General features: G+C 41.9%; 1 protein-coding gene across 2 annotated transcripts in view; it reads left to right on the forward strand.

Moving 5' to 3' along the window:
- The window catches only part of ankrd12 (ankyrin repeat domain 12), a 49,848-nt gene that overhangs the window by 22,251 nt on the left and 12,604 nt on the right, over positions 1–14,993 (forward strand). Inside the window, exons 2-8 of one of the 2 annotated variants that reach the window (XM_083781029.1) lie at positions 4,305–4,415; positions 6,759–6,909; positions 9,398–9,469; positions 10,051–10,194; positions 10,618–10,821; positions 12,832–12,974; positions 13,365–13,512. In XM_083781029.1, the coding sequence (XP_083637155.1) occupies positions 4,356–4,415; positions 6,759–6,909; positions 9,398–9,469; positions 10,051–10,194; positions 10,618–10,821; positions 12,832–12,974; positions 13,365–13,512 (922 nt within the window). In that variant the 5' untranslated portion in view covers positions 4,305–4,355. The remainder of the gene's footprint in view (positions 1–4,304; positions 4,416–6,758; positions 6,910–9,397; positions 9,470–10,050; positions 10,195–10,617; positions 10,822–12,831; positions 12,975–13,364; positions 13,513–14,993) is intronic. The other variant, XM_083781030.1, reaches the window with a different exon arrangement.

Here is a 14,993-nt window from a genome sequence, read left to right on the forward strand (position 1 = left end):
TCTCAATAGAAGAGCAGTGAGACAAAATACAACCATCATTCAGATTGGACAAAATGAAATTGTATTCATGAAAAGTTACATAAATTATTGAGTCTTTAATAATTTTTCTTTCAAATTAAATAAAACATTCCACGATATGAGTGTTGCTCTTACAACTACATTTATTATTTTATTTCTTCCAGTACAACAAATATTACTGAGGCCACTATGGAAAATTGCAGATGAGCGTTTCATATCCAAGGATTCACATTATAGACACTGATATCATTATAACAAATGCCCACAATTTCACACATTACCCATACAAGGTTCAGCCATAATACTGTGTTTTTGACACAGTCTTGTTTGATGTAGCAAATGTCTGGCATGTATAAAAGAGATATGTCAGACTCAGAAGTAGGTTGCGTGCCAAGCTGTACTCGGCTTCAGTCTTTGTGAACTGTAGTGGCTGTCAAAGTGATTGTTTTGATCTTGCCTCTAAAAAGGCCAAGGTTAACGGCAGTCACTTTACGCAGTCCAGAGTTGCTCATGAAACACTGGACACTGGACACGAATGCCAAACTGGCAAAAGGCCCAAATACCTCTGTAATTATAGTCACACCCTCCTGGCTGTGTCTCTGGGACACATTGGACTGATTGGAGTCGTGTCAGCATTTGTTTTCTGGTCTGCTCTCGAGCCCTCCGCACTGCTTTAATACCTAACCCCAACCCGCATCCCCCCGCCGCGTCCCGGCCCCCCTCCCCAAACACTGGTCTCTCTCTTTACACTGGTCTCTTCACACCTACTGCCGCTCTGGCCCTCTCAGCTGTCTGAATGATAATGCTGCACGGTGGCGATTTGCTGACTAATGCTGGACCCCTCACTGGCCTTGCCCAGCCACGAGGGCTTCGCATCAACAAATGATGTTGGTAGAACTTGGTACTGTGTGGACTGGATTGTTGGCATTATTATTGAGTAAAGGATTTTGGAGAACTTAGAGATGTTGTATACTTCCAATGCAAAGTTTTAATTAAGGGTTGCTTGAACTGTAAAAATCAGTTCAGCATGGTTTCATTGTTGTAAATGTTCAGGAAAAACACATTTACTTGTATGAAATATGCCTTGTCATTCGGCAAGTTAAGGTATTTGAAAGTCTGTTAGACCAGTGTTGGAACTGGTATCGGTATGCAAACATTTCAGTGGTGCTCAGCCAAACTGCTGACTAATGCTGGACATCTCAATAGTCTTGGCTGAGCTGTGAGGCTGGACTGTTATATGAGCAACGTGGCTACCATAGCTCAGTTAGTTTTCACTCCCTGTATGTATATATGTAAGTAGAGCTGAAATAATAGAGGTCAATATGGCATAGTTACTACTGGGCAGTAGGAGATTTTCTTTGGTTCTTATGAACCAGAAAATTTACTCTTTGGCCTTTGGTGTACACGTACAGTAAAATAGGCCACAAAAGGCAATTTCTCGCAACCTAGAATAGATGAAAGGCCTTTTTTTGCCTTATACACATGTTCACTACAGTATGTAAACTGATAAACTAAAATATGCACAATAACATGCTAATGAATGAACATGGTATATCACCTGCCTAGAAAACCAACATACTCCATTAACTCTTATCTTAAACTTAGAAGAGTCGTAGAAAAAAGTCATACCACAGACACCCACAATACCCCCATTGATGATACTGCTTTTGCTACCAGCTTAATCTGGTAACACAAACCACATCACAAAGCTGCTTGGTCACGGCGTCAAAAGGGAAGTTTCCTCTGAGAGGCCTAGATGACGAGAGAGAGAGAGAGAGAGAGACCCTTAAACGTGCTGCACTTTGCCTAGTTGTAATATCCTTGCACTGCCTCTGTTTTAAGGTCAATCTCCAAATAAATGAAATGGAAATCTCTGCAAAATTCCCCTTATTACTGCCTGGCACAGGCAGCTTTCATCAAGAAACAAAAGTTGAGCTCCACACATTGACAAGACTGTTAGTCTCGGGCTCTGATATCCTGCTCCTTGCTTCCTATGTGAAGCAGATGTTTTTCCGGAAAAACCAAGCTGCATGTATAAACAGTATCTGTAAAGCATCTGTATTTAACAGTATCTGTGCTTAAATCTCTGTCCTTGGCTTGCCAATGTTTTATGCAGGCCCCTTCTCAGTTTATATCCAGTCAAAACACTGGAACAGTTGTTCGCACAGAGTGAAGTAGCAACATGGGAGGGGATGCAAAAAATATAGTCATGCATAATCATACATCATGCTTTTCAGATTCCACAATTAATAATCATAGAGAGAACTGGCACTAGTGAAAAATGTCAATTGATTTAGAGAGCCTGCTGCATAATATGATAATGTAATGTGTGATATCTTGACCCACCAAGTCATTAATCAGGAACCCCTCTCATCCAGCCAATGCACTTTTTGTCCCACTTCCTTCAGGAAAATGGTTACAACGTTAAGACCAGAACCACTCATTTCCGTAACAGCACATATCCTGAGGCAGTGAGGGCCCTTAACTCCTCATAATCAGTCCAGATCATCAATTTCACTTAACTATGGGTTTGCTTTTTAATGCACCGATAAAGTGTTTTATATATTTAGTTAGTTATGATGTTCATGTTGGGGTGTACTTGTGTTGTTTTGACCATATTCATTCATTCATTAAGGCTTCTGGCTAGGGTAAAGACCTATCTGCCCTGTACTGACCTTGAGAGTCATTCACACTTTCATATCATCAAGACTCTACTATTGTAATCATGTAATGCTCTTTGCGCAGGCATTGACCTGTCAGCAATTAGATGTCTACAGCTCGGACAAAACGCCGCCGCTGGCCTCCTCTCTGGCACGAATATGCGTGACCATATCACCCCAGTCCTCACCTCCCTCCACTGGCTCCCTGTCCGTTTTAGAATTGATTTTAAGATTTTAACCTTTTGTTTTTAAAGCCCAAAATGACCTGTCCCCGTCATCCGTATGTCCCAACAAGATCCGTGAGATGGGCTAGTCTCTCATGATTGTGTTCAGGACCAGAGGAGACTGTGCTTTCGCTGTGGCCGGACCCAGTCTCTGGGACGCCCTGCCGCTCCATGTTCGCTCTGCTCGGGCATTGACGACTTTCAAATCCTTATTAAAAAAATATTAAGTAATTAAGTTTACCGTGGCCTTTATAGCCTACCTATGTACTATGTTCCCATGCACTTGCCTATTGTTTTTTAATATGTTCTGTTTTGACATTTTTATATAATGCTTTTCCTTCCTTTTTTTGCTTTCATCTATCTTAAGTTCTTATCCTCTGCTTTTTTTGCCGCTTTGTATGTTTTAATGCTCTGTGATGTGAAGCACTTTGGTTCGACCTCGGTCGTTGGAAATGTGCTATCAATTTACAATTTAGGCATTTAGCAGACGCTCTTAATCCAGAGCGACTTACATTAAGCAAGAACAAAAGCATGGGAATACATCACATAAAAGCATTTATCATGAAACATGCGTAAGCTAAGAAAGTAACAGTGGAATATCTATATAATGAAACTATACATATATACTACTATGCTATACATATGTACTATGGCGTGCTATGACTATATACAATGCAATTATAGTGCTGTCTACATAACATGCTATCTAGTAGGGTAAGTGCTATGGGCCATGATGGAGTCTGAAAAGGTGGGTTTTCAGACTACGGCGGAAGATTGGGAGTGATGCTGCAGTTCTGACTGCAATGGGAAGTGCATTCCACAGTTTTGGAGCCAGAAGGGAGAAGAGTCTGGGACGTGTGGAGCGTTGTCCCAGCGTTTTTAGTGAGGGTACTTCCAGCTTCCCTGCGTTGGCTGATCTGAGTGCGCGGGGTTCAATCATACTTGCAAGATATGGGGGAGCCATACCTTTGGTTGCTTTGAATGCCAGCATCAGAGTTTTATATTCTGTGCGGGCAGCTATACAAGTAAAGTTTGATTTGATTAATTTGAAATGTACATTTGAACTGGAATCTTAAGACCAGTAAAGCTGTGATTCTTGGCAATATTGTTTGTTAGTTACTGAGTGAGGTCTAGTTTTTGTTCAGCTGTCAGTGAGTCAATGACGACTGGAGTTTTAGGGTACAATTTATTTCTGTCTCTTCAGATATGAAGGTCTGCAAATTTTGTTTACACACTCAGGTGTGGTGGAGCCTTCATTAAGTTTTAATATCAAGCAATAATCAGAAGATATGTGGAAACTTTCAACTCACAAGGTTAAACCCAGTTTGCAGCGAGGTTTATCAGGGAGCATGTCATGTTGACATGATACTCACTCAGTGTGATATTGTCCCATGTTTTCCAGGTGCATGATGAGTTCACTGTGTAGCTGTCGCAGCTAGTCAGGTGCCACACCATGGCCAAACCTGGGAGTGACCGAGATGGAGCCATGGTGGATAAGCAGGCGGGGAAGAAGGTACAGAAGAACACACACATGCACAAACAAACGCACACACACACGCACACGCACACAGTAGCACTGAAGGTGGCAAAGTGATGAGGTGTCTGCTTTTTTGACTGGGCTGCAACAGTGGCGCAGCCAACCCTATAAATGTGTGAAAGTCTCTAACTGAGTCAATGACTAATGAAGTTAAACTATTGGTCAGCCCACCCGAGTGTTGGCGTTTGGCTACACACTCGTTCAGCGCAAACAGTTTCCTATTATGTCATCAGGGTGCCATTCACAGAGGCTCCACAGTCTTCAATTACGCCTGCAGGGGTCTTCAATTATGTCCTAAGCGTCCTCAGAATACATTCCAAAATTATAATTGTAAGCTAAGACCGGAATATTTTGCTGCTGCTGTATCATTAATATCCTGGATTACTTGAAATGAAAGAAGTTGGCAACACATTAACCCTAACCCATATCACATTATTTTTTTTGATTATTGGCATTGTTATTTCAAATTATTTCATACTAGGTTGAACTGGCCAATAAAAATAAGGTTCTGTTCAGAATGTGTTATTATAGAATATCAAATTCTCGATAGTGGGCTCGATAAGGACCCGGCTCGATAAGATGATCGTTATCAATAAAAATGAACAAGCTCCATCCCTACAATTTAGTCACCTGTAATGTTTAGTGTTTTAGTCGACTAAATATCACAAGATTTGAGTTGACTAAATGTATTTTCGTGGGCCTTGATGGTGTCATAATGGCACATTTTTCACACTTGCTGAAAATACCTGATCTACAAGCTCACAACGTGTCGCAGGCTAGTTTCAACATGCAACAAAGTGTAAAATGACATGTGCTTTTACTTATACTGGATCTCTTGTCCGCTAACATTCCTAACATTTTAGTCTAGTTTTTAATTGTTGACAATTGTCAATATATTAGTCTTAGTTTTAGTCATCATAGCTTAGTTTTCATTTAGTTTCCATTTAGTTTTCCTCAGTGAAAAAACACTAAACACTAAATCAACACTGACTTTGCTTTGTATGGGGGACTGTAGCTGGATGTGCTCCTCATCCCCATTTGCTCGTCATCAGTATAACGTTCAGGTTCCTCCAACTCATCATCCCCTTTGCAACAACCTCCAGATTGTCCAGTTTAACTCCCAACCACACCAACAGCTTGCACAGTTTTGTTAGTGTCTCTTGTGTTGATATAACCCACAACAGAGCAACAGACCACTGCAAATAAGAGGATTCCATCTGGTAAATCAAGAGTTTTGTTGGTTTTTGTCCAAATATTAATGTAAAGGGACATGAAGTACACAGTGGCAGACAGTGCTTCATTTAGATGTGGACACGGCTGAACAGTTGAGCCGTTAGATTTTCACGGATCATGTAGATACTTGTGTCATGCCGCTACACTAATGCACTTTCAATTACTAACCATTAGCATTGCAAAGCTATTATAAAAAGTTATTATAACAATAAAAATAAAATGTGATTGAGTGTAGATAAATGAGCAGCAGTCTCAGGGAACGAATGAATGGCTGGGTAAAATATGTAATTGTCTTTTTGCTTCACCCAGCTTGTCCGCGTATCCTCGGAGAAAAACCCTAGAGTGAGTCACTTATATGCTTTCTCCTGACCTTTACTCCTTAAACACCAGCTTGTTACAGGCCCTGCCCAGGGAATAGTGAGGCAGTATCCAGTGAAACTTGCCTGCTTGACTGCACCATCCAATACAACAACAAATACGACTTTAGAAACTCCTCGTTAGCTGCCTGTAACATGACCACCATGTGCACTGTGTTGTGTTCGTGTCAGGTTTTAGCAAAGCTTTAGTCCTTTCTGAAATATTATCCTGTGCTGCTGATCTCTCGCCCATTGTTGTGGGCCAATTTCCTGCTAGTTTGCAGAGCTTTGTGATCGGATTCTCCTGTACTGTATTCACCGTCGTTGTTTACCCGGAAACTACACAGGGATGCTGCGGTGAATCTGTCAGGCACTTGCATTTTGAATAGAGGCAGCGGCCACCCCCAAATGAAAATAAAATAAAAGGTTGGGCCGTATTTGATCGTGCAGAGCTGCTTCGCTTTGCAGCACGCACTGCCGATGTAGCATGTGCAATTGATTAGCATGGCAGCAGCCCAGCAGCAGTTACTGATCGCTTCCATGATGGGGCTGGTGTAGTTTGGGATGTAGATTCACACAACACATAGACACACCTTCATGTCTTGTTTTTATTGATTGATGTCTATCCTTCATAATTATACGTATGCTTAAATTTCTCTTTTGTGTGTGTGTGTGTGTGTGTGTGTGTGTGTGTGTGTGTTAACATTTTTGTATTAATTGTTTATTTCAGAGCAAAGACAAGTTGTCGTCCTTCACCAAAACTCCGAAGCTGGATCGGGGTGATCTACTGGGGAAGGAAGGGAAAGCCAAGTCTTCCATGAAGCGCAAGCTCTCCTTTACAGCCAGTCCGCCACGGACAGAGGAGCGAGACTCGGACACGGGTAAGAAAGAGTCTCTCCCTCTCTCTCTCTCTCTCTCTCTCTCTCTCTCTCTCTCTCTATGCTTCCACTGCTGGCTGGGGCTCCTCCCCCTTCTTCCAGCCATGCTGCTGGCCCCCTGCCATGTCCCCACACTGCCCCCTTGTGGTCGGCTGTGGAGTTGAGTCAGATTCTCTTGGTTAACATCCACTCCAAACCTCAGAGACAAATATGTGTGTGTATATAAATGGATGCGGTCCAGTGCACTGAATATCTGATTAATATCTTAAAAGTTTAGGACACTGAATGGACCAACGATCTGTAGGGCTGCAACCATCAATTATTTTCTTAATTATGGTTAAAAAGGTTTTTGATGAATCAAATAATCAAGAAGGGTTTTTGTTAATCTTATGTTTTTATCAACGAAACGACATGATTTCTTTTTCTAATTGATTTGTTATAATTTACTGACTCACTTTGTCTGATTAACCTTGTAAACTGCACTTTATTAGTTAGTTTATTAGTTTAGTTTACTTGTACAACATGGAAAAATACAGAAAATAGACATCACAACGTGTTGTGAGCTTGTAAATCTGCGAATCCCCCCCAGATCCATTATTTTATTAGAGTCGATTCAATGGATTTGTTCAATTAACCCTTTATAATATTTCAGGTCAAGTTCAACCACAAAAAAACTGTCTGTTCAGCATTCTGTTCTCTCTAGGCAAGTCATTTAACCATTTTAAGAACCATGGCTGATTCTACAAATGTCTTCTAAATCAGTGGTGCGCAAACATTTTAATGTCAAGGACCCCCAAATGTATTTGGAGCGGACCCGCATCTCAAAAGTATTTTGTACCAGGCAGGGACCCCCAGAAGGAAAGTATTTTGTACCAGGCAGGGACCCCCAGAAGCAAAGATTAGCATAAAAAGGTATTCTTTAAAATATACATGTATCCATAGATTTCTCTATGAATACTGAATTTCCCCCACAGGATAATAAAGGTATCTATATAGTATCTACCTAATATAGCACATCTACAAGCTCATAGCTCGTCACTTTGTGCCATGCTATGATCTTGTATATCTGCTATTTTTGAATAGCCTTTCCCGGTTTTAATGGGTTAAATGTAGTCAACCAATTTACAATATACAAAAGTAGATTTTGTCAGTTGGTCGTCTGCAATAGGGATGTAAAACCAGCCACTTGTTTGTAAAATGGGACGTTAACTTTCATGCATTCTGAAGATAGACGGCTTCACACAGGCCTGTGCTTGTTGTTGGAGGCGTTGCTTTTTCTTTTTCTTTTTAAACTTTAAACCTTAATCTTTTGGGTTGTTTACGTCTTTCCTTGTGCAAATACACTACATTCTATTACTGTCATTTAGTTCGACGTTTTAAGTATAAGTTTAGGTCAGATCTGAAAATGGGCTGTTGTATGCTGCAGCTATAATTACAGCAATTCAAAAAACCCAGAGGCTTTTTAGCAGTGTTTTTGAGGACCTACTGATTTGACTGCTCTACGCTGTAGAGCAAAGCTATAGAAACCTAACCATTTTCCATTGTGTGGTCCTGCCTTAGATGGTCCTTGCAAGCACCATACAGTGCAACAAGGCCCGTCACAATTATAATATAATCGCCCGATCGTAATTATTTGAGCTAATCCCAATTATTTAACATGGAATAGTTTCCATTAATCTGTACAAGAACAGCCGGATGAAATTACGAGTAATGACATTGGTATGGTATTTTCCGATCATTGTTTCCACGTTGCTGTCCACGCTATCTTAGCCACCTTCAACCTAGCGTCCACATTTTGTCCATTTAGGACAAAACATTTCCAAAATGTTGAAAAAGGTTCATACTTGTCTCCAAAATGGTGAAAATGGCAAATCTACTTGTCACTGGCCTGTTTTGGTCATTGTACATTAATTATTTGGATTATTGCTAACTGTCACTGTTAGTCATTTATTTGTGTAATTCAGTAATAGGCTTTGCATTTTAAAGTTGTTTGTCTTCTCTGCCCTGTGCAGTTTCAGTTTACAAAGCCTAAAAGGCAAAGAAACATTTGGTTTTATTTAAATTCCAATGTACAATGTAAAAAGCCGAATTGAATCATTTATTTGACAAATGACAATGAATCGTCAACTACTGTGACCGGTGCAACCGGTATCGCTGCGGTCGTTCATTCAATCTAGCACAGAAAAAGGGCTTTGCCTCTTCCTCGCAGGGATTCAGGTGTCCTGTGTCAATCAGCTGTAGGATGAAGGGAACAGAGCGACTCCTGACCTTCCGTAGGTCACCAACATCTCCTGTGTTGCCACGAGTCATGATCTGTGTGTGGTGGGTGTGGCAGTCTGGTCTTTTGTGTGTGTGTGTGACTGTGTGTGTGTGTGTGTGTGTGTGTGTGTGTGAACCCAGGGGAGCGTGTGGTGTAACACGGTGCTTTCCCCTCTGTGTTCCCTGCCTCCCTCTTCTCTCTCCCCTCCATCCTCTTTGCCTCGCACTGTAGATGACTCAGACCCAGGCCATTCCAGTGAGACCTGGGGAGAGAGATTAGTGCCTCCCTCCAGGATCTATGCAGGTAAACTGCTGCAGCCCCCTTGAGCCTCGCCCCCACAACCCCACCCTGCTCCGTGTCCTCAATTCGAGACACACACACACACCTCATCTGTCTCTTAAGTTGCTATGCTGCAAAAGAACGCACACCAACTCCAACTCTTGTGCACGCTCTCGTGTGTATTTCACCTTCCCTCGTTGCCTGCAACTGGTCACCCCGTAGCTACCCACGCATGTTTTCTTTTCAGTAGCAACTGACTTGACTGACATTGATAGGAATTTTGGAAGCCGAAGCAGCAACTGTTTGCACTTGGCTGGCTTAATAGAGAATGCTGGTTGTTATTCTTTTCTTTTCTTAACCCCAACCCTCTTTCTCTCTCTTTTCGAGCCTCATGCTTGTAATCTGTCCTCCGCTCGTGTGGCAGATACAAGGGCATGGCGAAAAGACTGCACCGCCGTGCCATTGACGTCCCTGTTAGAGAAAGAACATCTTTCCCACCCTTCTATTCCTTTTCACTCTACCCTTTTTCCCTTTTTCTTAATTTTTTACCATTCCTCCTCCGTTTTCTAAACTGGCGCATTTCCCTCAAAACGTTCTTCTCATAGATAAAGATGGGCCGGACAAGAAGAAGGTGAAGAAGGACCCCAGCAGTAAGAAGTCCCAGGCCCAGGCAAACCTTTTGTTCGGCTACCCGCTGTCGGAACGCAAGCAGATGGCCCTGCTGATGCAGATGACTGCCAACAGTCCAGGTCTGTATTGCAGTGAACTCTTGCCCTTTCCTCCACTTCCTCAAGATGCCTGCTGCTATATTTACTATGATGATAAGTCACTGTGCTGAAGGCAGCCCTTCAAATGTGCTCCACAAAGCTTCAAGGTTGTTGGACAAAGGGCTTTGAAAAGCTAACTGTCCTGCTGGTTTAACTGGTTTAACTGTTGGTTGCGGGGACACATTTTTAACCACTTATGTCCTCTGTACTTAACGATGAAACAAAATAGCCCACCTACAAGCTCGTGTTGTGAGCTTGGAGATTAACAATTTTAGTTATTTTTGATCTTTGCAATAAAATAAGTAGAAGGTAGAAAGTGATTAATAACTGGTTTAAATATACTGTAGATAAAACCTGCCTGGATACAAGTGTAAACGGTGCGTATTACTCTGTGCTTGTGTGCAGATTCTACTCCCAGTCACCCCTCCCAGACGCCCCCTGTCCAGAAGAAGGTTCCCAACAGCGCCTCCTCCAGACAAAAGGATAAGGTTAACAAGAGGAACGAGCGAGGGGAGACCGCACTACATATGGCTGCCATCCGCGGAGACGCCAAGCAGGTCAAGGAGCTCATAAGTCTTGGTGCCGACGTGAACGTCAAAGACTTTGCAGGTACGACGCCGCGGCTGGCCGCTCTTCATAACATTTAACCCTAAAACACTAAACATAACTTTTCTCAAACCATCACTACACATGCGTATATTTTAGCATCTTGAGCAAAATCAGTGAAAGTTTGGGGTATTTTAAAAATATTCATAAAAAAACAACTGAGCTGGGAACTTCTCCTTTGGTCCACCCATTCCTGGGTCCACTGAAAAAAAACATTGTGGGTCTATGGGGTTTTTCACTCGAAATTTGTTCAGGAAATTCACCCTAACACCTGCCTGTAGAACAAAGTAGTCATGTGGGCAGGAAATAAACTATGATGTCACTGAGCATCATGAAGGTGCTGAAAGACCCACTCTCCTCAGACATCAGCAACATTATGAAAATTACAAACATATAATTTTCCGGGTGAAAATCACCCGGGTCTAGTGTTCTAGGGTTAAATCAACTAAAGCTTTCATCATGACACATGATCACATGTGTATGTGTAAATGTAAATTGATTGACGAGCAGCGAGGAAGCATAACACAAGCCACACTAACCTCACCACTAGCCCGAGATTTACCAGCATCAAAATACAGTTGCCTGTGTTTATACGGGTTGGGGTTGCGTGGCTTTAATTTCTTTCATACTGTCAAACGATTCCCTCAAATGACTGGTGTAATTAAAATAAAGAAGAGCGGGGGGAAAAAAACATTGCCGGGGGTTCGAAGGAGCTGTAATGCAACTGTTGCAGACTGGCATACTACAGTTCATACGCTTAGTATAAAAATAAAAAAACACCAGAAATAAAGGCACTCCAAAAGATAAGACTAGCTCATATTCTCCCTTTGTGTGTTTTTGCATCAACATTCCTTTGAATCTTGCTTATTGATGCCATATTGCCATACTGTTCGCAATTTTCAAGACAAGTACCACCTTCCTCCCCACTACAGCTCGATGAGTCTCTGAAGTAGCTTCCATGGAAGCCAACATCCACTGTTTCTCTGGTAGTGTTGTATTAGCCTTGTTTGGAACCTCACTCTCCGCTATTGGCTCCGAGATGAGCTTCCGCTGCAATGGACCCCGCGAGAGGTCGGGTCCGGAGAAAGTCCCAAATGATTACCCCATTCCGCACATCGTATCCAAAAAGTAAAGGTATTCTGAGACGCAAACAGATGTTTGCTAAATTCTCGGAAAGTAAATATTAAGCGACGGGTTGAAACAACTGGTTAAATAAATCGCTTCTTTAGTCAGCCTGTGCCATGTTTTTCCCATTCAACACTCGACCGTGAGTGTCGGTACTCTGTCGATGCGGCTGCAATGGGAAAGCACAGGATGTCTAAATATGTGATTTTAACGGTTGTCTCACCCTGTGAACTTAGAGACTATTTTGCAAAGATGTGTTTCACTCTTAATGGGGAGGCAGTGGCTCTGAGTGTCCGTCTTTCAATCTGACGGTTCCAAGTTTAGATTCCTGGCTCCTCCTGGCTAAGTGTCAAAGTGTCTTTGAGCAAGACACTGAACCCCTAACTGCTGCCGATGAGCAAGTTGGTGCCTTGCATGGTTTCCCTCCCATCGTCAAAGTCCTTCCAGCCCGTATATCCACCATGGGGTCAAGAGCTTTCAGCCGCTCTGGAACTCCCTGCCCCTGATATTAGAAACATGGTCTCAATCACCACATTTCAAACCCACCTGTTTAGGCAGGCTCATGCCTGAGCTCTGCGTTTTGTGCTGCAAGCTGTACCATATTCTTTGCTTTTGCTTTTAACTGTATTTTGTATTAACTGTTTTACCTTGTTGTACGGTGACCTTGAGTGCCCTGAAAGGCGCCTTATAAATAAAATGTAGTATTATTATTATTGGTGTGTGAATTTGTAATGTAAAGCGCTTGGAAGAAAAGCTCTATATAAATGCAGTCCATTTACCATTTACTCTACCTTTTTACATTTTGGATAAGATACTATATGCTGTTCCACACTATATGCTGTTCCACACTCTTAACTGTCTGTACGTACGCTGTTATATGCTTTCCAGGCTGGACTCCTCTTCACGAGGCCTGCAACCTTGGTTACTATGATGTGGCTAAGGTTCTGATAGCAGCAGGTGCAGAGGTCAACACCCAGGGTCTGGATGATGACACGCCCCTCCATGATGCTTCCAGCAGCGGACACAAAGATGTGAGTTCCATACACTTCACTGTGTGCTTAGCCAAGTACAAAATTAAGTAACCCTATGCTTTCAACATGATGTACTATTAGGAATTAGCAGCTCAAAACATGTTATTTAATAAATCTGATATGATACAATTAAAATTGGGTGTTATTGTCAATCACTATACTGCGACGAATGCACTACCGGGTACTATGATTTGAAAACACTGCATCGTGGCTTGTGGTTCGATTTATGTGTTGAAAGTGAACTTGCTCTTAGGCCACATGGTCAGGTCATGGTCATGGTCTGTGACGATTTTAATCTTCTGCAGTTCCTGTATTTTCAAACCCATTCCTGTTCTTCGCTCAATTGCAGTATTCCACATTTATCTCCCCTCCTGTTATCATCCAATGCAGATCGTGAAGTTGCTGCTGCGCCATGGCGGTAATGCCTTCCAGGCTAACAAGCGTGGGGAGCGGCCAGTAGACGTAGCGGACTCCCAGGAGCTGGAACGGCTGCTGAAGGGAGAGCTGCCCCTATCGGACCAAGAAGACAGCTCCTCAGGTAAAAAATGTAAAAACAAAAAATAATAATATACCGGTATATTCAAAGAAATCAGACCCGTCTGAAGTGAGTGGTACTGTACTCCTCCCTGGCGGGTGGGCGTGTGTGCGTGTGTACTCTACTGGCCACTTAAGACGTTGCAGCTACATACACAATACATACACGTACATACATACAGTACTACACACACATGCATACACACATAGCTCCTCATAGGAGTGGTGCTAGTACCACTAAGAAATATAACACACACACACACACACACCGAGGATCCCTTGGGGTCCCTGGATCCCACTTTAAGAACCAATGGACTAATTAGAGGAAGTCGACCCCTGAATATCTTTCACATTTTGTAAAATATACAGATATGTATATTATATACAGACTGTATATACTTCTGGAAATATTTTTTCACATTTTGTGAATTCATCAGCTCATATCTCATAGCCAAACTCTGAGATCTGACAATCCTTTGGAGAAAATCAATCAATTGAGAGATTCACAGGGAAGCCATGCCAATAGTATTTCCCATCTTGATTAGTAATCTTATAATTCTGTATACTGTACACTGTACAGGCTACCAAAAGAGCATTACAGTGCAATGCACACAGTAAAATCCTTGGTATTCATTTGGCTGCTGCAATAGAGCATATTTTATCTGATACTGTATAAGCTCTTAATAGAATTGCATTTATTTTTGATCGCCCACTTGGTGTATCAGTAGTACCTTATTATGTGAGTAAGGGGTAATATTCTCTGCAACATTCTAATAATATATTTATGTTTTGTTGTACAATGGTGTCCAAAACAGTTTGATCAGTTGATCTAAGCAAATCTTTGATTGGGTGATGGTAGTTGGGGTGGTTCACCTTAGCAATCTCCCAGCGGTCTAGCGCATTTCTAAAGTAGGTAGGCACCCTTGTTTTTTGGCTGTTCTAGTTGTTGAGGGGTGCTAGCCCCAATGTTCCCCCTAAGGTGCGCGCACATGGCCAAACGCTCTCGTGCACAGACACAGAATCTGTTTTTTTATTTTAAGTATTCTTAAAAAAAAAGAAAAGGTGTCCCAGTATCGTCTACACACTACTACAGTAATAATACCTATCCCGAGTCGACATTTGCCCACACTTTATTTAGATTAGTACAGAGGCGAGAAATAATATAAGAAAGAGGCAACAATTGTGAAAATAGCCGATCTACAAGTTCACAACGAGCTTGTAGATCGGCTATTTTCACTATTTATCTGTGGAACCATTCTGTTGTTTGTCTGAGTGGGGGGTCCCCAGTTCAAATATGATTACTTTGGTGGGGTCACAGCCTGAAAAGGTTGAGAACCACTGATATAGATTACCTGAATATTCCTAAAATTGCTAGCCTACCACCTTGATATAAAATAAAAATGTTGTAACTTGTAGTGTGTAACCTTATGTAACTATTCATTGATTCACTCGTATACCAAAATCCATTTGGGAAAAAAGGAAAAA

The sequence above is a fragment of the Protomyctophum parallelum genome (assembly GCF_964188405.1).
Source record: "Protomyctophum parallelum genome assembly, chromosome: 14".
NCBI classification, from domain to species: Eukaryota; Metazoa; Chordata; class Actinopteri; order Myctophiformes; family Myctophidae; genus Protomyctophum; species Protomyctophum parallelum.